The sequence below is a fragment of the Rhinoraja longicauda genome, chromosome 28 (assembly GCF_053455715.1).
Source record: "Rhinoraja longicauda isolate Sanriku21f chromosome 28, sRhiLon1.1, whole genome shotgun sequence".
Taxonomy (NCBI): Eukaryota; Metazoa; Chordata; class Chondrichthyes; order Rajiformes; family Arhynchobatidae; genus Rhinoraja; species Rhinoraja longicauda.
Window position 1 is genome coordinate 16,451,442 of NC_135980.1, and position 26,717 is coordinate 16,478,158.

At 39.3% G+C, this 26,717-nt stretch overlaps 1 protein-coding gene across 9 annotated transcripts in view; it reads right to left on the reverse strand.

Moving 5' to 3' along the window:
* The window catches only part of eps15l1a (epidermal growth factor receptor pathway substrate 15-like 1a), a 207,958-nt gene that overhangs the window by 169,986 nt on the left and 11,255 nt on the right, over positions 1-26,717 (reverse strand). For 8 of the 9 annotated variants that reach the window (XR_013549081.1, XM_078423955.1, XM_078423948.1 and 5 more), the window contains exons 2-5: positions 16,266-16,307; positions 12,693-12,782; positions 4,683-4,730; positions 4,503-4,598 (exon numbers count right to left, since the gene is read on the reverse strand). Coding sequence is in view for 8 of the 9 variants with exons in the window: in XM_078423955.1 (XP_078280081.1) it covers positions 4,503-4,598; positions 4,683-4,730; positions 12,693-12,782; positions 16,266-16,307 (276 nt within the window). In the remaining variant the exon portion in view is untranslated. Of the gene's footprint in view, positions 1-3,780; positions 3,899-4,502; positions 4,599-4,682; positions 4,731-12,692; positions 12,783-16,265; positions 16,308-26,717 lie in introns of those variants that run through there. The other variant, XM_078423952.1, reaches the window with a different exon arrangement.

A 26,717-nucleotide genomic window follows, 5' to 3' on the forward strand; every position in this document is an offset into this window, starting at 1 on the left:
TTGAGGAGGAATGGAGTGGGTGAGTGGGGTGGGGGGGGGAGTGGAGGGGGGAGGAAAAGGGAGCTTGAGAGGGGATGGAGTGTGTGAGTGGGTGAGAGGAGGTGGGGGGTTAAGGGGGATGGAGTGGGTGAGTGGGGGGGGGGGAGGGAGGAGGATGGGGATAAGGAGAGGATAAGGACCCCAACGGGTCCACTCGGGCTAGTAGGTAATAAAAATAGCCCAGTGAAATCCAGCAACAACTCAGAACTGAATTATCAGGTGTGGTACACAATTACTTTTATTTCTGCTCCACACAGTATTATAAATAACTCATTTTAAAGCCCTGGTGCAGGCCACGGCTGGAGCTGTTAGTAGCTGAGCACGACACAAAGGTATCAATAGAAGATGCATTGGATATCTATTAAAAACATTCCCGAATCAAGACTCTCCCAGTAATGCAACATCTCAACATCGACCTTGTCATGCTCCATTCCTCCCCTCGCGTTTGAATTAAATCACTCATCAGTGTTCTAAATTGCAAAGAAAACATAACTAAATCCTTTAGCAGCGATGACAACCCTTTCATCCCAGAATTTAGCCTAGGAGATCTCTTCTGGATTGCCTCCAATGCTGGTACATCCTTTCTTAAATCAGGGAACATAGACACAAAAAGCTGGAATAACTCAGTGGAACAGGCAAGATCTCTGGAGAGAAGGAATGGGTAACATTTCAGGTCGAGACCCTTCTTCTAAAACTGTTCCTGTATTTCAGGAGTGGCCACACCAGCATCCTGTAAAGTTGTAACGATATTTTGTCATTTCTAAATTCCAATACCTCTGGAATAAATGCTAATTTGCAATTTGCTTACCAATTACTTGTAATATCTGATTCTAAGCAAACAAGAACACCTAGACCTCTGTACTTCTTTATTTGGAGGTTGGACAGACTTGGATTGCCTACTCTGGAATGGCAGAGGTTGCCAGGAGTATATAAGTATATAACATTACAACTGATAGAAGTATATAACATTACAAGTGGTTGAGGCTGATACAATTGTGGCATTTAAGAGACTTTTGGATAGGTGTATGGGTATGCAGGGAATGGTGGAATATATGCAAGTAGATAAGAGATGGTCTTGGCATCATGTTCGACACAGATATTGTGGGCTGAAGGGCCTGTTCTTGTGCTGTATTGTTCTATGTTCCATAACAAGGGTATTATGACATTCAAAGTAATTTTCATAAAGTTGTGGAATACGCATATTGTGACAGTGTCATGTGTGGGATTAAAGGAAAGTACCAGCATGTATACAAAACTGGCTAATAAACTGGTAGCAGAATGTTGAAAACTTAATTTCCAGATTGGAGGAAACTATACAATGGTGTCGCATTGGGGAACAGTACTGACATCAATTTTTTTCAATATATACTACGTCCAATACTCTAGCACGCTTGGGAATTAAGGGGTGCCTGACTCACAAATTTTCCAAACTATTGAATGCTGCTTCTGTTGATACATCAACATACTTATAACTCACTTTTTTAACTTTACACAGTACTATAATACTTTTTCCAGGGAGCTCGATAAATTTATAGATCACGTAGGAAACAGGGTCCTGAACAGTGAATTGAATATGCACGTAGGTGTCAGGGATGTTGAAACTGGAGTCCCAGTGGGCTGCAAAGTCACACGGGAACAGGGGCACCACTGGGTCGGAAGGGAGCATGGCAACAAAGGTTCTCAGTGAATCAGAAAGGAGTGGGGAACCAGGCCTCAGTGAATCAGGGGCACAGAATCAGGCCTCAGTGAATCAGGAGCGCAGAACCAGGCCTCAGTGAATCGACAATGTGGAACCAGAGCCCCAGTGAGATAGAGAGAGTATGGGGACTAGAATCCTGATGAGACAGAGGGAGCAGGGGAACCAGAGTCTTGGTGAGACAGAAGAAAATGCTGGAACCTGGGGCCCAATGAGTCAGAATTTAGCACAAGAAATAGGTCCTGTAGAGTTAGTAGGGAGCACAGGATCCAGGTCCTAGACAATCAAAGGGAAGCACAGGAACTGTGGCCCAAATTAGTCACACCTGTCCCTTTACTTCCCCCCTCGATTCCATCCAAGAACCCCGACAGTGTCTTTGAAGGTGAGGCAGAGGTTCACTTGCATCTCCTCCAACCTCATCTACTGTATCCGCTGTTCCAGGTGTCAACTTCTGTACATCAGCGAGACCAAGCGCAGGCTCGGCAATCGTTCCGTTCAATCCACCTTAACCTACCTGATCTCCCGTTTGCTCAACACTTTAACTCCCCCTCCCATTCCCAATCTGACCATTCTGTCCCGGGCCTCCTCCATTGTCAGAGTGAGGCCCAGCGCAAATTGGAGGGACAGCCCCCCCATATTTCGCTTAGGTAGCTTACACCCCGGCGTTATGAACATTGATTTCTTTAACTTCAAATAGCCCTTGCTTTCCCTCTCTCTCTCCATCCCTTTCCCCTTCTCAGTTCTCCCATCAGTCTTACTGTCTCCGACTACATTTTATCTCTGTACCGCCCACTCCCCTGACATCAGTCTGAAGAAGGGTCTTGGCCTGAAACGTCACCCATTCCTTCTCTCCAGAGATGCTGCCTGTCCCGCTAAGTTACTCCAGCATTTTATGTCTACCTTCGATTTAAACCAGCATCCGCAGTTCTTTCCTACACATTTTGCCCAAATTAGTCAGGTGAGAGCATAGGAATCCAGACCCCCTTGAGTTGGAAAAGAGCACAACAAACATCACCTCCTGAGCCAGAGGCAGAACCTTCAAGATTTCCAAATAAATTCTTTATCAGAACTTTAATGTGTGTGAATAGCATGCTCGTCAACATGAACAACATAATTTTAAATGTAAACGACAAGAAATTTGGAAAGGTATTAACTGGCTGAATGTTAACAGACCAGGAACAGGTGAAATGAGCAGTTTGGCAGATTAAAACTAAACCAGAACAGTGTGAAAAGATGCATTTTCATTGAAAAGATCACAAATAAAATGAATTCAACAGTACAATTTTGAAGGAGACAGGACAGATGACCACAAATCTTTGACGTAGCATGTCATAGAATTAATAGAGAACAAAAGTATGGAGGTTATGCTAACATTTGGTAGAATACTGGTCTTTAGAAGGATTTGAAGCCTTTGAGAAGGAGGACATTTATTGGAATGGCATCAGAAATTAGAAACTTTAGTTGTGTTTGTAAATAGAGAAACTATGGCTGCTCTACTTCAAGCACAGAAGGTTAAGAGGAGAATTGACAGAGGCATTTGAAATCACAAATGTCTCCCCTCTCCTGTCGGTAGGAAGATACAAAAGCTTGAAAGTATGTCCCACTAGATTCAAGGACATCTTCTTCCCCACTATCATCATACATTTGAACGGATCTCTTATCAGCTAAAGATTTATTTCTGATCCCCTAATTTTACCTCTTACATTTTCTCTGTCACTGTAATGCTATATTCTGCATGGTTTGAATTTATTCATGTTTGGGTATTTTACCGTGATCACATGCAAAACAAGGTTTTTCACTGTATATCCCAAAGCATGACAATATCCCATAGCACCACATCACAACAGTTTACACCACAATCAATCCTCATGTAGCACACAATACAGGAAATAAATAATATGACAAGAGAACAAATGAACTTGTATTGATACACTGCTCAGAACCACACAGCACTGTAAAACAATCCAAAGACACAAAGTGTCACTATTTTGTAAAGGAAGCACAGCAAAGTTCTACAGATAGAAGTGATATAAATACCAAATAACCTGTTTTTGTGATGCTGTTCGAGGGATAAATATTGGCCAATGTGCTAAATGAATTCCCCTCATATTCTTCAAATTTAACATCCATCCGAAAGGGTAAACATGACTTTAATTTATTGCCCTGACCAAAAGAACAAAAGCAGCATTCATTCAGCATTAACTGAAGTGGACTATGATGCAGCATAGAATTGGATTGGATTATCAAAAATCCCACTATGGGAGCAAGGCTGTTAATTTTTAGTGAAGGCTTCTGCAGTGCACTGATCTTCCTGTTCCTCACATCACCTGTATGTACCAGGAAGCTCGCAGTATTTATACATTGATACTTCTTAGCTGGAAAATAACTTCCTGCTTACACAAAATGCAGACTTTGTGTTTTACGACCCTCTGCTGTTGCTGGACCTCATGGAACACACGCTGAATAAATAACCCAGTGTTCTAATACCAGATGTGAAAAATTACTTGATCGCAACAGCAACAGAAAAGGCTGTTATTCTACAACTGTGAGCACAGGTCTGTAGAACAAGAAGTTCTATCTGGCAACTTTATACAAAGACATAACGTAATATTTTGTAAAATAGCATGTCCTTTTCATGTTATTAATAGATTTGTTACAGTAATATAGTGAGTACAATTAATTTCCATTTTCTACTGCACACATATTTAATGAAATACCAGTCAAATTATGTGCATTTACAATTTTATACAGTGGCCGAGACACTTACAAATTTAGGTGGCGGTAGTGTCACATTTAGACTGCTCAGGCGAACATCATGGCCATTCTGTGCGCACGCAACCAGACGCAAAGCCACATAAAAGCCCTGAATTGTAAACAAAGGGTTAGGTGGATGATAGATTAGTGAATAATCAGCATGTCAGAATTAATAAAAGCAAAATTTACATACTTGTTTATCCAGATAGCCTTTGCCTTCAGGATCTGCCACATCCCAAATCTGCACAGACCAATACAACAAGTAAATGAAAACTGTACTCAAAAGATCTCTCCCATCCCTTTCTGCAGCATGTTCAAGTACATAGACGGATTCATTCTTTTTTGCTATTTTGAACACCATACCAGCATTTAGAGGCTGAACACAGTCTACTCACAGAATTAGATTACTTACCGATCCTTTGAAGCTATAAACATATTTAAACATGGAATTTCTAGATTTATACCAATATACGCTACTAATTTGAACACTGTTACTATTAAACACAGTAAGGTTCCAGGCAACACCAGTGGGGCAACATATTGAGACAGTAAAATGAATCTTTAGTACACACTCTGATCATTAATGACATGAGGATTAGAAACACAAGTCTGAATCCCAAAGTAGTTGGAACTTTAATTTGGGTTATGGACTAACTTGATTACAGCAGTAAAATACTGATGATGTTGTATGTTTAAAATAAAAGGTAAAAATGCTAGAAATATTCAAGGTCATGGCACCTCTGAGGAGTGAAAATATAATGCCAACATATCATCAGAAGTTTATTAATTTATATTTAATACATAATGAAATGACCTGAAACCAGAGCAAAACAAGTTAAAATCAGCAAAGGCAACCATGAAATGGTTAGAATCTCAGAAAAATCCATCAGGTTTATCACACTTACCTAGTCTGGCCTATAGGTGGCTGAAGACTAACACCAATGGGATTGACCGTTAGCTTTTTTAAATTGTCGGGCTAGCAAGCTCCAATGCTCAGTTATATTAGTAAGACTTTCTTAAAAGAACCTAAACTCTAGATGAGAATACTGGTTAGAAACGTTGATCCCAATCGACTAAGCCTCCTCATCTGGGAACTGTTGTCTAAATTGGGAGAGATATCCACAGACTAATCAAGCAATAGGGGTGCAACTGGCAGAACTGCTACCGCACAGCTCCAGAAACCTAGGTTCAATCCTGACCTCAGGTGCTGTCTGTGTGGAGTTTTCACATTCTCTTTGTGACCGTGTGGATTTCCTTCGGCTGCTTCGGTTTTCACCCGCATCCCAAAGACATGCGGGTTTGTAGATTAATTGGCCTCTGTAAATTGCCTCTAGTATGTAAGGAGTGGATGAGAAAGTGGGATAACATAGAACTCGTGTGAAGGGGCAATCGATGGGCGGCATGAACTTGGTGAGCCAGAGGGCTCCATGTTTCCATGTGTATTTTTCAATCAATCAATTTCAATCAATAGCTTGACATTAAATGATACAGCCTTATTAATCTGCTCTTCAGATTCAAAACATTACCATACAAAGTCCCTTATCATCTTCCTGGGGAGTCACTTCTGATCAAAAACATAACTGGATTAACCATAAGGAATGTTGCTACAAGAGCAGGTACCTGGATGCGCTGCAGCAAATGACTCACTTCCTAGATTTCCAAATCCATCTGTCAGATATGTCAGGCATGCAAATGGCATTTTCTCCATTTGTCTCTATGACCATAGGTTTAACAACATTCAAAAATCTAATCACATTCCTGATGAAGCAGCCCATGTGACTGACACTCTACTACCATAACACAGTGGCTGAAACGGGTGCCATTTCAAAAATGCACCACAGAAACTGAATAAAACTATTTCAACAGCACCACCCAGATCAATGGCTTCTACCACCTAGAGCAGCAGATGTATGGGAACACCATTATCTACAAGCAGCCCTAATGTCACGCGCTATTCTGCCTTGGAAACACATCCTATTTTAGTTTCACTGGATGTTGAACTCTCTTACTCAAAAAACACTGTGGAAGTACCTTCACCTGAAGGACTGCAGTTCTTCAAGGTGGTTGATCGTCAATAATTTCTCAAATGGCGATTAGATATAGATAATAATTGTTGGTCTTCTAGTAACATTGCACTCTGATAAATATATATTTTTAATGGCACGGAGTTCATCACACCACGAGCCGTAGAGCAAATCAGAAACAGGTTTCTCTGCAACCAACACCTCTGCCAGGGTGCCACAATCCATCTCAAAACCTTTGGGCTAAGGAGCAGAAACTCTGTCAACATTCCAGCAATCGCCATGCTCAAATAATTTGTCAGCACACTCAATCAAGGCTTGCCAATGACTGGTATTCTAAAATAGCAAAAGATAGCTCATACCCTGGAATTATATTCCAGCAATAACTTAACACCATTAGAGAAATGGAAAGGAGGGACCAATACCATATAACACATAAATCCGGGGTGGGGGGGGGTTGTGCATATATCAAAGAGCATGGAGCATGACGGTGATACACAGATTTACATCACAATTCTAGATGTAATGAAAACAAAATCTTGAGTCATCAGGTTTACAGATTTGGGTCATTAGGAACGAATCGAAGGTTGTTTTTGCTAGGTAGGTGATATTCACAAAAGCAACAAAAAAAGGCCAGAGGTGCATTTTTACCAATACTCAATCTTAAATAACTGTGGGGAGACAAGAGTCCAAAAATAACAGAGCTGCAATCCGCAGGCTCCCTGAAGCTACATGCATCAACCTAAGCAGCAAATCTCGTGGCAAAGTGTCACGGTCAACCAACCATTTCCTCAGGGTAAAGGACTGAAAATAATTTGATGGGGATCATTTGAGTTACATTTCAAAACCTACTTATTCCCAAGTGAAGATAATTAATGTGGTGCCTGAGAAAGGAAAGAGGGACAGCCACTTTCATGCAAAAATGCAGGAGCCTTGTGCAACGTACAAGTTGTCCCCTTTGTCCCATAATTCATTCATTTGTCTCTGCACTCCACAATTTGAGATTTGTAATAGAAAAAAAATCACATGTGGTTAAAGTGCAAATTGTCAGATTTTAATAAAGGCCATTTTTATACATTTTGGTTTCACCATGTAGAAATTACAGCAGTGTTTATACATAGTGCCTCCATTTCAGGGCACCATAATGCACCAAATCTCCTGAGCTGATCAGTAAAATACACTGCACATTGTAATACTAATCATTGCAGACATTAAAAGATCCCAACTTCAATCTGAAATTAGTATGGTTTAATTGCAGTATTAGTAAGGGTATTAAATTCTTCCAAACAAAAAATGGTGAGTTGGATGTATGGCATGGATGAAGAGAAAGAGATATTGGTGTTTCCACTGTTGATTAGTAGAAACCTCTATTGTAAAAATAAATTCAAGATCACAACTTGTCTATGCGATCTTTATTTATTATTTTATGCCACTCAATAATTAGGAACATACTCAAAGACCTACCATTTCAACACTGCGCAAATAGTTACTGGTGAAGGAATGAGGAGAATTAATATAAACTAAACAGTTACATTTTAAAAGGGGTGCAGATAAAGAGTTTTGCAAATTCACATGCCCAAAATATTTGATAGTGATGATAATAAGTAAGGCAGTGTTTTTTTTTAAAGAGTACATAAAAACAAAGATGTTAAACATTTATAAATTTCTGATCAAAAGTCTGCTTGAGGACTGTATTTAATTCTGAGATTGATACTTTAAGGAAATTAACAACATTTTAGTATGAGGTAATTTAGTTCTGTGATTAGAGAAACTGGAATTGCACATGTGAGTGGGACTAATTTGATATCTCACTGCCTCCGCCTGTGCTGTCCAAGGAAAGTTACACAAAGGAAAAAGGATACAGACAGTCCCTGAATTACAAATGCCCAACCCCTATGTTTGTAGAAGCTCATATAATTTTATTAAATTCAAAATTCTAATGTAATACTTACATCCATCCTTATGAATGATAGAACTAATTTTCTCTCTCTCCATTTTAGTAAGTGTTCTTTATTATCAATCTTATGTGGTTTTGATACTATTCATTACAATACCTGGAGGAAATGGTTACCCTATCAAGTGATTTCTGTGTACTTTCTGACTTATCAACAATATCAACCTATGGATGTCTGTAAAAACGGAACCAGTTCATTATCCAGGTACAGCCTGTATTAAGAAAAAGAACCTGTGCAGATCATCGACAGAGACAAAGCCAAACACATTAATCTTGTCTGTTTGTCCAGTTAATTATTTTATACAGTTATGAATTTACAACAGTTAAGCCCATACTAGGGATGCTGGCTTTACCACTAACCCCATACTCCATTAACATCTACTTCAGCCAACATTTAATAACCTAATGTAAATAACTTCCTGTTAATGGAATGCTGAAGAGCATGTTTATTATCTAAGAAAGTATCTTTCACAGCAGGTTGCAACAATTATATTCCATTAGTCACTTCCTGTACCTATCAAACATGAAAACCCAGACTTCGGTACAGACTGCTTTGTGGCATTTGATGAAATATTCAAGGTAGCCATTCAGCATCAGTGCTACAGCTTAAATTTGGGCTACTTTTGCATTTCTAACGCCATCTTCAAATTCACCAATAATACCACCATTGTTGGGCGAGTCGACGAGTCAGAGTATATCATATATCATATATATACAGCGCGGAAACAGGCCTTTTCGGCCCACCAAGTCCGCGCCGCCCAGCGATCCCCGTACATTAACAATATCCTACACCCACTAGGGACAATTTTTACATTTTTACATTTACCCAGCCAATTAACCTACATACCTGTACGTCTTTGGAGTGTGGGAGGAAACCGAAGATCTCGGAGAAAACCCACGCAGGTCACGGGGAGAACGTACAAACTCCTTACAGTGCAGCACCCGTAGTCAGGATCGAACCTGAGTCTCCGGCGAGTCAGAGTATAGAATGTAGATGGATTGACTGACCGAATGGTACCTGGTCACCAATCTTGCTTAGAAGAAGGGCTCCGACACGAAACATCACCCATTATTTTCCACAGAGATGCTGCCTGACCTGCTGAGTTAGTCCCCCTTGAGTCAACCTTGCTCTCAACATCAGTAAAACCAAGGAACTGACTGTTGACTTTGGAAGAGGAAGGCCGAAGATCCATAAACCTGTCTTCATCGACAGGACAGTGGTGGTGAGAGTCAGAAACTTCAAATTTCTGGGCGTGCATATCTCTGAAGATCCCAACACATTGATACAACAATAAAGAAAGCTCATCAATGCCTCTATTCCTTAGAAGTCCGAGGAGATTCGGTATGTCGACAAATACTTTCTTGAGTACTCACAGGAATACTCTCTTGAATATTCCGAGTAGTCAATATCATCAACAACTTCTTCTGGACCACTCATATTGAAGTAACGGCCCATGAAAGCACACCAACGCCTCTACTTCCTTAGAAGGCTTAGGAATTTTGGCATGTCCCCTACAACTCTCACCAACTTCTACAGACGCACCATAGAAAAGCATTCTATCAGGATGAATCACAGCTTGGTTTGGGAACAGCTCCATCCAAGACCGCAAGAAATTGCGGCGAATTGCAGACACAGCCCAGACCATCACACAACCAACCTCCCTTCTTTTGACTCCATTTATACCTCACGCTGCCTCGGCAAGGCCAGCAGCATCATCAAGGATGAGTCGCACCCTGGCCACTCCCTCTTCTCCCCTCTCCCATCAGGCAAAAGGTATAGAAGTGTGAAAATGCACACCTCCAGATTTAGGCACTTTCTTCCCAGCTGTTATCAAGCAACTGAATCATCCTACCATAACCAGAGAGCAGTCCTGGACTACTATCTACCTCATTGGTGACCCTCGGACTATTGTTGATCAAACTTTGCTGGCCTTACCTTGCACTAAACGTTATTCCCTTGTCATGTATCTATATACTGTAAATGGCTCGATTGTAATCATGTATTGTCTTTCCGCTGGATAGCACAAAACAAAAGCTTTTCACTGCACCTCGGTACATTTGACAATAAACTAAACTGAAAACTGACTGGTCACAGATTTCAGAGCTAAAATGTAGTGTCCTTTGTCGTGGATAAGCTGTGAAGTTACAGTGTGATAGTGCTGAAGGGAATGAATGATAAAGATACCGATCAATGTAAAATGTTTTCTCCTGAATTATGACAATTGTGAGCATCAGCATGTCGTTTTGACATTAGTTTGTAAATTGCTCGATTGTAATCATGTATTATCTTTCTGTTGATGTGATAGTACGCAACCAAACCTTTTCACTGTACCTCTGTACAAGTGACAATAAACTAAACTGTATCTGAACTTCTATAGGTGTACAGTAGAGAGTATATTGACTGGATGCATCATGCCTGGTTCGGCAACTCAAACGTCCAGGAACGAGGGAGAATGCAGAAAGTGGTGAACACTGCATAGTCCATCACGGGTACTGACCTCCCCACCATCGAAGGGATCTACAGGAGTCAGTGCCTCAAAAAGGCAGGCAGCATCATCAGAGACCCAAACCATCCTGGTCACACTCTCATTTCACTCCTGCCATTGAGAAGGTATAGGAGCCTTAAATCTGTAACATCCAGGTTCAGGAGCAGATTCTTCCCAACAACTTCAGGTTATTAAACACTAAAACTACCAAGTAAAAATCTAATTGTTCTTTTTCAGGACATGTCACAATGAAACACTCTTGACAAGATCAACATTATCAGCATGACAAAAGTGGATGAGAACAGCTCCATCAAAATAAGAAACCTCTATACCTTACATGAAAAAGTACCCTAATTTGCTAGAATCTCTCCATCACTGCAAGTATTAATTTCCTCCATCACTGACCCACAGTACCACAAAGGCCTCGGGTTCCCTTCCAAATCATACCTCCCTTAGGGGCAGAATCAAAGTTAATCAATGTAAAATTAACAGCATTAATAAAATAACAATTTTTGAATTAACCTTGAACTACTTAATCAAAATCACGATGACACATTTATTTTTATAATTTGTACTTTTGATTTTACTGAGCTGATTTCTTATTTTTCTCCTGCCCCCATATTTTACAAAAAGAAGTTAATTCAATTGTAGTCTGTTTTGAGGACACTCATACTAAAATAACAAAATAACTTGCAAATAACATGCAGTGAATTTCAAGATAAAATGGTTACAAATTTATGCCAAACAAAACTTGTTTGCCTAATGTACTCAACAATTACCCCTATATCCAAGGCAACAGATTTCGCAGCAGATCAGCACACAAAAGTGCTTAATATTTCCCACTAATGTAAGTAGTCTATTTCCTTTGGCAGTGGAGCACGTCCAAATTGTCATGTTGGCACATCTTCCTGCTCTGCATTTCACTGCTCCCAGATTCTTTTGTCCAGGTATTTTTGTTAGTTCTCACTCTCTAACTTATCCTATTCATTCACTGACCAGATAACTTTGTAGTTTATCCCTGTGGTCAACCTGGGATTACACAATCAGAGACAGCCTACTCGCCATTCTCCTGCAGCTTAATAAACTTATTTTATTTCCTTCCCAATTCTGACCAAAGGTCATTGATCTGGAATGTTCTCTCTGTTTCTGTTCCCAACAATGCAGCCTGACCTGATGTGTATTTCCAGCATTTTCATAGGGATGTTTCACCAGGATGTTTGCAGATTCTCAGCAAGATTGGGCTCCGCAGCTAAACTTCATATGGAATCCAGTGATGGACCATAGTGATAGATACAAAATTATTTGCAACTAAGAAAGCCTTGCACACCCAGGACTTATTTCAATGCAAACAGCTGAACCTTGGCAGGTTCTTTCAGAATCGTTAGTCTTGTTCTTATCTCCCAGTTAAACTGCACCCACCTTTTCAGCTCACTGCATGTAAACAAGAGAAAGAAATGACAAATGCAATGTCAACATACTTGCTTCTGTGCAGTCTTATCCAGCTTCTACTAGGTTTAGACACATCTTACTATAAATAAACCTCAGCATTAATTTGTTATCATTGAACGTAAATTCAAAGATATGTTGAGGTGATTTATAATGCTGCATATTGAAGTCCCCTTTAAAGAACATATAAATGAGCACACCAAAATTGCCAACATTTTATACCTTTTCATTCTTCTAGCAGTTCCATCCTAACAAGCATAATACATTACAGTTAACTTTATTTGGCAGGTTCCTACCTTTCCTAAGATAACATCAGAGAGCCCCGATTTCTTCAGAAACAATGCTGCCTCATTGGGCCCAACTTTTCCTGTATGAGCTGGATCCACCTAAACAAAACAAGACCATCCAGTAAACGTTAGTCAAGTCAAGTCAAGTCAAGTTTATTTGTCACATGCACATACACAATGTGCAGTGAAATGAAAGTGGCAATGCCTGCGGATTGTGCACAAAAAAGAATTACAGTTACAGCATATAAATAAAAGTTAATACAGAGAAGACAAAATTTAGTCCCTGGAGTTATAAAAGTTAACATTCCTGATGGCCTGTGGGAAGAAACTCCGTCTCATCCTCTCCGTTTTCACAGCATGCATCTACTAGCAGGTGAAGCAATTTCTTCCCTTAGGCAAAATATGCTACACAAATTGGTTGTCAAATTACAAAAGAACAGGATGCTAAGTTAAAAAAATACATACAATGTGAAATAACTTTAAGTTTCACCCTTGACACAGCAGAAGAACTTCACTGAGTTTGAAGGGTATGGGTCCAGATTCTGCTCCAGGGGCTTAAGCACTTAACCTAGGCTGACATTTTGGCACATTTTATTGTTGCGCCCTTAGAAATATTACGCTAGATAAAATGTTTAAATTGGGTGTAACAACAAACTTCCACAACACTAAAGAAGCAGAGATGTGTTTTCCTAACATTCAGGCCTACATTACGCAATGCATACGTCAAATGACATTTATTTTAATGATGTTTGTGGGATGTATACAAATTGAGTGTCAGATTTCCTATAATAGTGACTAAATAACAAAAGCTTTTAATCAGCCATAAAAAAATGTTGCAGCATCGAGAATTATTGAGTGTCACTTTGTGGGTTCTTTCCTTTCAAAGGCAAGATTTGTAGTTGCGTAACTAGGTGGTTTCGAGAAGTAGCAGGGAAGATGAAAGCAGCATAATGGATAAAAACATGCCCCTAATTTCAAACGAAAGAACAAGGGAGAAGGGTAACTGCAAAATAGTCTGTATTTTAAAATATTTACTAAAAAAATCTCATAAAAGTCTAGGAAAGAGGAGGTATGGTGCAAACAGAGCGGAATTAAGAATGAGAGTCTCAATTTTCAGAAACAATTTGACAATTTAAGAAGTATAAGAAAATAACTGTAGATGCTGATACAAATCGAAGGTATTTATTCACAAAATGCTGGAGTAACTCAGCAGGTCAGGCAGCATCTCGGGAGAGAAGGAATGGGTGACGTTTCCGGTCGAGACCCTTCTTCAGACTGATGTCAGGGGGCGAGACAAAGGAAGGATATAGGTGGAGACAGGAAGATAGAGGGAGATCTGGGAAGGAGGAGGGGAAGAGAGGGACAGAGGAACTATCTAAAGTTGGAGAAGTCGATGTTCATACCACTGGGCTGCAAGCTGCCCAGGCGAAATATGAGGTGCTGTTCCTCCAATTTCCGGTGGGCCTCACTATGGCACTGGAGGAGGCCCATGACAGAAAGGTCAGACTAGGAATGGGAGGGGGAGTTGAAGTGCTCGGCCACCGGGAGATCAGTTTGGATGCTGTTAGAAATGTCAACACTTGATTCAGCAGTGGAAAAATAAGGATGATTTTGCAGGTTGTGGTTGCAGTGCCCACATTTAATACAGCGGTGAGAATGGCACATATGGGATACACCAAGTGATTTGGGTTGAAAGCATCAAAAGGCCAAACCAAAGGAACTAAATAATTCAACAGTGGCATTGTGACAAACTAGAACTAGAAATACCTACAATAAATGAACCAGATGACAGGATAATTTATATTTGGGCAAAGCAGGATAAAGTAAATGGACAAAGAGAGAGCAATGAGTAAATTATCAAAGATGGTCTTGTCCATCATTGATGGCTGTGCGTAAGGGTTCAACACTAACAAACAAATTGAGATCAGAGAGTGCAGGATTAGGGCCCAGGAGACAAGAAAGAGAATGCGGGTACCTGGTTCCCAGTGAATTGATGGGAACTAGATGCTAGACCATTGGGATTTCTGAATAATTGAATAGAGGATGATCAAAATGTTACTGTTCTTATTAAATTATGAAAGGTTAGGTAGTGTTGATGTTCAAGAAGACCTAGGTTGCTTGTTCACAAGTCGTTGATGAGCAGGTACAGCCAGCGATTAAAATGGAAAATACATATTAACCTTTATTACAAGAAAATCTGAATATAGGACTAAGGATGTCTTGATGCAACAGTACATAACCCTGGTGAGATGGTACCTGAATATTGTGTATTGTATCAACAAATAATCTGCAGGAGGATCGCGGTGGATCAAACAGCATCTGTGGTTGGAAAGGAGTGGTTGACATTTTGGGTTGAACCCCTGCATCAGGACTAAGAGTTGAGTGGGAAGGCAACTAGTATGAAGAGGAGACGAGGAATAATGAGACAGAAGCAAGAGATAATTAGTAGACCAGGAAAGGGGTGAAGGATGACTGGCATATTGAACTTGGTAGGAGAGGGGGAGGGATGCAGTTGGAAGCAGAGGTAGGCAGATATGGATGAAGACAGACAAATGAGGAAAAAAAAGGAGAAAAAAAAAGGCAGATGGAGGCGGGTGAGAGGGTGGGCAGATGAAGGAGACAGTGGGTGGGAGGTGATAAGTAGGAACATAAAGGATGTTAGAACTGGTAACTGATAAGTATGGAAGGTAATAATGAGAGCCATTGGGTGAGAACCAAAGATACTAGAGGAACAAGATGGACCACTCTGTTGAAATCGCCTATACTGAAGTGTAGTACGCAAAGGAGCGGAACGGCCGACATTTTAGTAAACAAAACCCGCCGTTCGCTATGCCTCTCGCAGTGTAATCAGTGCTTTGGGGGAACAGTATGTGTGATACCATTAAAATGCAGAATATATCTCATCTATCAATTCGCAGATTTTTGTTATTTTTATTTTTAAATGTTTCTGCAAGTTTTTGCCTACTAAAATGATGCCATGACATACTACGGTTTTTAGGGTCACGTGGTCTATCTTGCTCTATTATCTTTGGTGAGAACTGAATGGTAGAAGGAACCAGTGCATGGTGGGTGAGGGGGGTATTGCCTGCGAGTGAAATGTGATAAGCGGTGGATGAAAACAGTAGGTGGAAGGAGAAGAAAATGGGTAATAGGGTGCAGGAGGAGGGGTATGGGAAAGAGGAGAAAAAAATGGGAGGATTTTGGGACAATCGAAAAGAGAGAGAGGGAGTGAGATGTAATATCCAGTGGCAAATAGTCTGATACATTTAGGACACGGACTGAAGAAAAAGCAAATTGAAGACACTTTCTTTTGAACAACGAGTTGTTGTGATCTGGAACATACTGATTGAAAGTAATGCAATTATTGTCAATAGTAATATTCAAGAAGCAACTGGAATATATATCTGGGGGGGGGGGGCGAAGAAAAGAGAATGTGGGATTAACTGGATACCTATAGCAAATGGCCTCCTTCATTATTTCATATGCTTCCACATATTTAGGTACACAGTATTTACAATGTATATTTGCTCTAGCCTCATGTAGCTCTCAGAAGAGTCTGGTGATAAAAATTACGAAACTCACCTGCCTGTAGTACGCTTCATACACAGGGTTTCCACTTGAAAGCTATGAGAAAGAATAATACCAATTAAAATCTGTCTTTTGATAAACATCTCTTATTTAATTATCAGAGCTTTAAATAATAATAATAATAATAATAATAATAATAAAGATGGTAAACAAATTACAGCTGCTCAATCAATGAATTGCACAAATTGGGAAACCGGGTAGGTCTAGGAGTTCCTAATACTCAACAAGTTAAGAGTCTCAGTCCGAAGAAGGGTCTCGACCCGAAACGTCACCCATTCCTTCTATCCAGAGATTTTGCCTGTCCCGCTGATTTACCCCAGCATTTTATGTCTATCTTCGGTGTAAACTGGCATCTACAGTTCCTTCCCACACACTCAACAAGTTAATCAGTGCACGCACCATTTCTGTAATATAACCATTACTGAATGATAAAAAGTTACAGAATGTCCTTAGAAACCCCCCCCCATGGTGTTGTAATGAAACTGCTGATCATGTGTCAAGAGACTGGAGTTATCAGGATAGAGAATCCATTGCTCTTAGATTGCTGGTTGCTGGTCTCTCTATCACATTGCTTGTTCTAGCATGGCCCCCTGCGCCGTACTCTGCCAAAAGTCCAGCTCCCAGCATTTAACAAGGAGGGAGGAGTGCAGCATATCCACTGTCATGCAGGACCTTCAGAACCACTTTGAAAGATGGTGAGTCTCCGCCACCCCACCACACTAAATTCACAAGCTGTCAAAGCTGTCAGTATAATGGTGTTGCTGATTGTTTGTCAATATCTTTGACAAGCATATACATTCAGTCTGAAGAAGGGTCTCGACCTAAAACATCACCCATTCCTTCTCTCCAGAGATGTTCTTTGTCCCGCTGAGTTACTCCAGCATTTTGTGTCTTCTTTCGTAAACATTCAGTAACACTTGGGACAAGATTTTTTTAATATTTAAGTCTTGCTACTTGCAAACGATCTAGCCGGAGGAAATGCAAATAAATGGTGAATGAGGACAGAGATGAGAGAAAAAATGCTGGGAAAAAAGTACATTGCAATCACAGGAAATCATATAAAAGAGAATGCTGGAAATACCCAACAAATTTCCTAAATTATTCATATCAATAGCTTAAAGAAATGCACAATAGACTTGCTTCTCCTGGGATCCAAAACTGACAATCTTATTAATATTGCAAATAAGAGACAATATTTACCACTTTTCTGGCAATTGGCGACCTCCCCTAAATTATTCTAAACAGATAAGGGCCAAGGTGTATAATCATTCATTTGAACTTACTTTATTTTGCATGTGATAAAGTTATAGAAGACACAAAATATTAAAATAATCAGCTATGTGCTGCTCATTTTTCAAAACAAGAAAGCAAGATGTTAAAGCTTGCTTATTATCAGCTACTAAACTGAAGCACCGAGGAAGAAATACATAAAACTGTTTTGTCCATGCCTCATGGTTGTGCTAACATTCTTGATATATTCTTGACTTAGGATTTTTCTACTTATGAAGCAAACTATCCTTTGAACAGTGGCATTGAATGTTGAATTATGGGGTTCAGTTCAATGGTTTATTTAGTACACTTTTAACAGCTCTGCTTTAAAATATTAAAACAGTGCCTTAAAACTTTGAATCCTTTGCAGAATCTTAAGTTTATGTGGTTATTTCAACTTCTGTGCTCTTCCTATTTCAACAACAGAGATACGAATCACGGAACTAGGGCAATACATCATTCCAAAATCTAGCTAAATAGGAGTCTTTCTTTGAAGAGGAGTCCAGCTCCTTTGAAATAAAATTTTCAATTAAATAAAATATATTGTAACGCTTGAGATCATTCAGAATTTTACAAAAAGTTACATGAAGGCAGCACTTTAATTGCTCATTTAATTTTTACTTCTTGAACCATTGTCAACGTTTAACTAAAACTGGAATTTCATGCAGCACAGACAATTCCCACACCAGTTTAAAAATTGCAGAAGGTGGGGTGAGTCAAGATGAAAGGTTATCACTTCTTTTGTTTTAAAAATAACTACAAAATACTGAACACAGTTCAACTTCAAAAATAGGTTAAACACAATGCTAATAATTTCATCTGGTGTAAATTACTGATCATGAAAAATAATTTATAACTGATGAGCAATTTGATGCTCTGTTCATTAGGGCTGGAAGCATTATTTCAACACCTTAGCCCTATTATTATTTGGTAGCTTATTAACTTTACAATTACAAAATGAACAGACAGGGAATTAGAAGTTTTTTTAATGCATAAAGTAACAATATTTTATATATATATATATATATATAGGCCCCTTTGCATGACAGGGGCCTAAATTTACAGGAGTTTGCCCTGTTCACAAATCACTACCCAAAAAATTTGAGATACAAAATAAAATTCACTCCAACAAAATCAATGTGAAAAAAAGGAAATAAACACAGAATTTATTACTATAACCCTTGTTTCATGACACGTGTGCGTATAATGAGGCTTCATCTTGCAGAAAAATCACAATGCAGATCATTTCCTAGGAAAACACCCCCGCCCCCTTATAACACGGCATCCGCCAGTATACAGTTAAGACCTTCTTCGTCTTGGCCCATTCATATGTTTAGAGTAGAGGTTGCATTACATTTTAAGCAGGAGGACATTTTTTTCAAAATACATGGTCACAGCTCAATGGAAGTCCAGCATACAGCACGAGGAAACAGAAATAAACCAAAAATTCCCTTCCTATACTGCAATTTTGAGCCTCAGGATTTAACAAATTACGTATGGAACCTAATAATTTGGCTAATCAAAGGCAACACTTATCTCTTTAAGTAAATACTGATTTTACTACTGTAAACCCAGTAACTCCATCAAAAATGCAACCTAATATTTTCATAGAGAAACTAAGACGCTATTTAAAAATTAGTAAGTTATGTAGCTATCATTCAACTTATTCAACATTCAGTTAAATTGTATTATCTAAAAAATTGGGTCAGATCTTGTTCTCACAAGTCCACTACATACAATAATCATTTGTAGTCACCACACACATCATGATGAGTATTTAAAAACTATTAATAATGTAATAAACAATCAATTTTAAAATGGATTTTTAAAGCAAAATATTAGCTTGAAATTCAAACATAAAAAATTCAAAAAAATGAATCAATAATTAAAAGGAACCTGCCTTCCATTTTAATTGGTTTGTGCAACTTCACAATTTTTACTATAAATCAATGGGATTGCCGATCCTGTATCAGATTTAAAGAATTAGATACACACTTGACTATGCATGTGCACAAGTTGCAGATTCATGGACACTTAACAGCCAATGCTGCTAGGCTTATTTCATCCACAAAGATCTTTATAAATCTATCAGGCTAAATGACATTGTCAGTCTCTGCTGTCAACAAAGTGAACCACTCGATTCCACACATTAGGTTACTCTGTGTCTTGTTGCAAACTTCAGTGAGTTATCTGCTACAAAGATACCACTAACTCATGCTGTCAATTTCTTAATGATCAGCTCAAATGCCACGACACGGATTTTTTTAAGGATTTGTCTGAAGAAGGGTCTCGACTGGAGTTTAGAAGGATCACTGAAGTTTAGATGAGAGGGGATCTTATAGAGACATATAAATTTATAAAAAAGACTGAACAAGCCAGATGCAGGAAAAATGTTCCCAATGTTTGGGGAGTCCAGAACCAGGGGCCACAGTCTTGGAATAAAGGGGAGGCCATTTAAAACTGAGGTGAGAAGGAGCTTTTTGACCCAGAGAGTTGTGAGTTTGTGGAATTCTCTGCCACAGAAGGCAATGGAGGCCAATTCACTGGTGAATATATTGATTGTACCTGCTCCAAGCAAGGAATTCTAGATCTCCTTTCTTTGGATGATTTTTATTTCCACAACTTTTTTCTAATCCTTGTTCGATAACCTCATGGTCCCTGGTACACTAACCTCTCTTGCTGAGGGAAGCACATCCTTGCAATTCACCTTTTCCTTGCATCTTGACATTTACTATACCTAAAATAAATTTCCCCTCTTGCCCTTTCTCCTAAAGAAAATAACAAAAAAACAGCCAGTCTCGCCTCATAACAGTAATTATCTGGCAGATCTCTTTAGTGCTATCACATCCTTCCTGCATGCAGTAAACATAGCTGTACACAGCGCTCTCGCTGTAGCCAAGCTACAGTTTCGGCATGACTTCACACCTTTTATCATTTATTTCGATTTACATTCTGAGCAAAATTTGGATTCATTCTGCCATTTACTATTGGTTATCTTGAACCTTTACTTTTCTGCTTCTACTTTGTGATGTAAGACTTTGTCAAATCTATATACTAAAACTCTCGTTTGTTTGTTCTTGAACTACAGCCAAAACTATATACGATAGTGCGACAATTTTAGGCCCACTTTACTCACCGTCGCCCCTTTGGTGCTAATGGAAGAGGTTTCATTGAAATTGGTGTTATATTTTTTAAGTTATTCACATTTTACAGTTTAAATCTATCTTCTAGGGAGGGAGGGGGGATAACGGGGTTTGAGGGGGATGGAGTGGGGGAGGGGAAGGGGAGGAGGGGGTTGCGGGGGAGGGGGTTGAAGGGATGGGGAGGGGGGGAAAGGGGAGGGAGGGGAGAGGGGAGGGAGGGGAGAGGGGGAGGGAGGGGGAGTGGAGGGAGGGGGATGGGGAAGGAGGGAGGGGGAGAGGGGAGGTGGGAGTGGGGGGAGAGGGGCGGGGGGAGAGGGGAGGGGGAGAGGGGGGAGTGGGGGAGGAGAGGGTGCTGCACCAATGCAGGAGAGGTTTGGGCCCAATGGGTCCACCTGGTCTAGTACCTACTAAAATCCAGATAGACTACATCAAAGACACTACTCTCATTTTGGGTAACCATACTAAAAAAGTAATCTTTGGTCAAGACAATTATCCTTTGATAAATCCCTGCCCATTTTCATCTGATTATCCGTGCCTTTGTAAATGGCGATTTATACTGTTTCTCAGAACATTTAGCAATAATTGCACAACTTTATTGACCAAATCTATCTACTTTTACGTCCAAATTGTTTGTACTAATCACAAACAAGAAGTCTTAGCACAAATCTCTGTCTGTGTCATAGACCTCCATCCAGAATACCATCCTTCCAACCCTCTGAGTAAGCCAGTTCCGAATCCGAATGTCACTGTGGATCCCATGCATCCTAATCTTTTGGATCAGCCTACCATGAGGGACTTTACCAAATGTCCCACTAATATAGAAAAAACATTCCACTGAAAACTGGTATGTAAAAAGTGAAAATAGAGTCCAAACAAGCTAAATAAGCAAATGAGTGTGAAGTAATCATCTGCTGACCTGGATCAAACAATGGAAACATTCATTTAATATTTTTTGCTGAGTCTAAAAAACAATGCCACAGATACCATGTTTGGCTGTAACAGAGCTTTGATATAATGTATAATAATGTATAATATATAATAAAGAAAGAAGCGAGATGTTGCATGAATAAATACATAGTTTCAATTTGTTTATATTAGATATCGTATATAATCATAATTTGAGGCATTAACCTTTATGAAGTAAATGTGCATTTCATTACTCTTGAAATCTGCAGCAGTTGCTCTGTAGTCAACAATTCACTTTCTTTAATTAGCATAAAATTTGAGCGATATCAATATAACAGGATGATATTATATCTACGAAGTTAAAAAACTGACATTCTACCAAAATTGATACTCTTTCTGTAACAAAAGAGATTATTTTAAAAACTTACATTAAAGGTCATATTATAAAAGAACAAATCAGTTCCTTTCACAATTGGACAGGAAACCTGGGGAAAGACTAGCAGGAAAGTTTCCACATTCTTCTGTTTGTACAGCAACAGTTCAAATAATCTAATAGCATGCCAGTTGCAAAGCATAGCAGAACATAGGAATTTGGGACTGTCATGTCTCCTCTCCCAAAAGTGTGGCCTCTTTGCATTAAACTGGTCAAATGGATCGGTTCATAAAAACAATATGGAGATATCACAATGACATCTATGCTTGCACAAGGAGCCCCTAGTACCAATCATTTTCTTAATGAAGATCAGAAAAATATTTCATTTTTCACTTTCAATCTCCTGTGAATCAAATCAGCATACCAACATTTTTTACATTCTGAGTAACTGAAAAGAAGTAGATTCACAATGCATTAAGACTGCTCATTTGAAAGGTACCAAGTTTCTTTTAAAAATCTGACACTCCATTCGTTACATTTCAGTGTAGTATTGACCTGGAGTTCATTGATAGAGATCTAAACTGCCAAATTCACCACAGAATGGTTTCACTACCAAGTTAAACAAATTGAGTAATTCTTAAGATAAAACCACATGCTCGATAACTTCTTCATACGTTATGCTTTTGTAGTCATTATCAAAGTATGGATACAGCTACTTCCGTTCAACAGACATAATGTTCTTCAGCTTTTAGCAACAGTTTATCGTTTACAAAAGTTGGAAGAGAGGGGAGGGAATCATCAGTACATTTTTGGGTTAAGAATTAAAGACATTGTATCTGTTTACAGCACAAAATAATGCAAGTCATTAGCCCACAAACATTTGATGTGAAGCAACATAAAGTGTACTTTATTCTCTTGAAATCGGAACTAGAAATAGTGAATTCAGAGAATAGGAACTGTCCTTTAAGGTTAGACCACATTGAAAGAAAATGTAAAATAAAGCCAATTGGTCTATAAACTTATTTTCTTGTTCATTTTTCATGAATAAGCCATCCACAGGGTGGATACATGAACTATCCACAGGGATAGGTTCATTCCAAGTTCACATTATGTTATCCATAAAAGCTGAAACATCAATAGTGTGTGCGCTAAGAATGGTGAAAATACCCTTCTGTGTACCTGAAAATCAAGATGTATTGTGGAATCGGCTTTCCATTTCGAATAAGTCATATGTGATGATTACTTGCCACTACAACAATGACGTCGAGTATGCAAAATGTTATCATGTAGACTTTGCACTTTGGAGTCACACAAGAAAACTCCAATAATTCAGCACCCTTGTTTTGGTGATAAGCAGATTTTCAGGACTGTTGAATACTATTCCTAATGGTACAGTACTTCTACACATTTTGCATTTTTTAAATATAGGCTATACTGTAATACATTAAATAAATAAATACAATACAATAAATTTTCCAGTGAACCTGACGAGTTTAAAAGGATATAGGAACCAGGACCCCAGTAAATGTACAGGGCTGGTGGAAAGCAGGGCCCTGGTGAGTTTAAACTGTTCACAGGACACAGCAGCACATGAGTCAGATGCCAAACCATCGGCTTTCCAGACAATTGGATAGAGGATTATCGGAGTTTTACTATAAATAGAAAATACATTAAATGCAACCTAACACATTGTGAAACCAGAAAAGTCAAATGATAGCATGACAATGCAAGAAACTCGGTCGGAAGCAATGCAATTTTATTTGGGAGTAAGTCCGTGCTTTATTTACACCCTTTACTCAGCTGTCAGGGATGGCTTTAGAGTTGCCAGCATATATGTGTGGCTGCTGCTCATATTAGATTGCTGTCACATTTTCACAACAACACCTTTGTGGCAAGTGCTTTGAAGTCAAAATAATATATACCAGAACACTGGCTCATCCAGTATTTGCTGTATGCTTTGGAATTCAGTGTATGGTGTGTTTGAGAGCTTTCAAGGACAGAGGCAGGCTAATCAGACACAAATTTTACAAAACTGATGATGCCAGATCACTCAAATTAACAAATTACATATGGCTAACAGGAGAAAAATTAAAGTTGACATTCCCATCCTTGAAGTGTGCCACACACAACACTGGGCAGACATTAGTATTGGTACATTTCAGATGTCTCCAATTGAATCGCTGAAGCATAGGGGGCTAAGAAACAAGGTTGGACTATGGGATTAATATGGATGGGTGACCATTGGTCCACATGGGAAAGCTGAACTAAATGGCCTGCTTCCAGATAGAGGCAGTGGACTAATGTGTAAATCAACAACACTGGAGCCAACATTCAAATAATCGGATCAGTTTTCATCATAAATTAGAATTTCAACAGCAAAGAAAAATTGATGCACAGTAAGAAATACCACACACATATGCTTTGGAAAGGGTTACAGTCGGTGATTTGAAAATGTACTATTCTTCCTGGAGTGATGTATTTCTTCTAATCAGGATCAACTTGTTTGGTGAAATTTAAAAAAATCACCATGAGAAATTTAACCAACTAGCAAAATAGTATTTATTTGTTTGCCTAACATCAGATCCCTGACATGGTTTGCACTGCAGGGCTTTATAGTTTTATAGTAATAAAGTGTCACAAGATCACAAAGATGTATCAATCTTTTTAAACTTTGAAATCAAATTTGAAAAGATGAAAACTTTTCACAGAGGTTATCAAAGTGAAAAGGGACTGACGGCCCTGGCAGACCCATTGTGCATAATATCAGGTCTGAATTGATTTAAATATAGAAGTAACACGTAACAAGCAATCTCTGTCTTAAAGTAAAGCCTAATAATCAAAGTTTAGCAAGAAAACAGCAGACCAAAACTGAAAAATAACATGTAGACAATCAGCAAGATTTTCATGGTTGTTGGAATGCCCCACCACCACAGAAAAGAGTTTTCAGCCTTTAGACTTTAGAGATATAGTGCGGAAACAAGCCCTTCAGCCCAACGAGTCCACCCATCCTGTACACTAACACTATCCTACATGTTAGGGACAATTTACTATTTTTACCGAAGCCAATTAACCTACAAACCTGTACGTCTTTGGAGTGTGGGAGGAAACCAGAGCACCCAGAAGAAACCCACCCGGTCACAGGGAGAATGTACAAACTCCGTATAGACAGCACCTGTAGTCAGAATTGAACCCAGTCTCTGGCGCTGTAGGGCAGCAACTCTACCACTGCACCACTGTGCCGCCCCAATTTGACTCACTCCACATAATACCAAGAACATTGGATACATTAGCACCCACAGAACCAGATAATATGCAAGCTGTGGTATTGAAGACCGTTAGATTCTGGCTCCAGCACTACCGCATGCACAACAGCAGTTAAAGCACAGGTACAACACTGGTATCCATCTATCCAATTATGCAAAAATTGCGGAGGTGTGTCATTTTCACAAAAAGCAATTTGGCCAATTATCACCCAACTGATCAGCCAGAGGACGGAAGGTATCATGGGATTAAATGGCAGTGGCTCACTAACAATTTGCTCACTGGTGTTCATAATAGATTTTGCTTGAATCATATTGCTTCATACATCAACAGAGCCTTTGTCCCAACAGGGACCAAAGAGCTGAATTCCAGAGAGGTGAGGCGAGAGTCACTGACCTTAAAGTCAAGGCAACATTTGATCAGGTGTACCATCAAGGAATCTTGATGAAATTGAAGTCATTAAGTCGAAAATTCTCTAATGATTAGAGTCATACACCAGACAAAAAAGATTCTTCTAGGCTGCTTGAGGACAACTCCACACTCAGGATATCAATGTTGCAATTAACCAAGGTAATTCCTCGGCCCAACCATCTTTACCTATTTCAGTAACGATGTTCCTTCCAGTATAACGTAAGAAAATAACTGCAGATGCTGGTACAAATCGAAGGTATTTATTCACAAAATGCTGGAGTAACTCAGCAGGTCAGGCAGCATCACAGGAGAAGGAATGGGCGACCTTTCGGGTTGAGACCCTTCTTCAGACTGATGTCAGGAGGGCGGGACAAAGGAAGTATATAGGTGGAGACAGGAAGACAGTGGGAGATCTGGGAAGGGGGAGGGGAAGAGAGGAACTATCTAAAGTTGGAGAAGTCAATGTTCATACCACTGGGTATAAGATAAGATCAGTATAAGATAAGACCAGTATAAGATCAGAAATGTGGATGCGCCATGTTCAATTCCATTCACACCTGCTTAGCAAATGAACCAGCCTATGCCTGCATGTTGCAAGACTTCAACAATATTCAGGTATGGACTGACAAATGGCAAGTAACACAAAAATGCCAGGCAATGATCATCCCAAGAAAATATCTAACCAATTATTACGAAACCCCACCACCACTAATATCCCGGGAAGCAAATAGACCAGAAACTCAATTGGGTCATCCACAATATGACTACATGAGCAGGTCAGAAGATGAGTGTCCTGCAGCAAATATGTTATCTTCTGTTACCATGGAGCCTTTCCACCATTTATAAGTCACAAGTCAGGAATGTAATTAAATATTCACAACTTTCTCAACTGTGCCCGGGTAATAAAATAAAAAGGCTTTTTTTAATGTTACAAAGTGTTTGAGGTAATATTAAACTTTATTATTAAGACGAGTTACCAAGTCAATCTATTAAGGGATACTGATGGAGTTCGGCAGCTATAAACCTTACCATTATGAAATATGGAATCTTTCCATCACTTACCTAACAAGGAATGTACTGAAA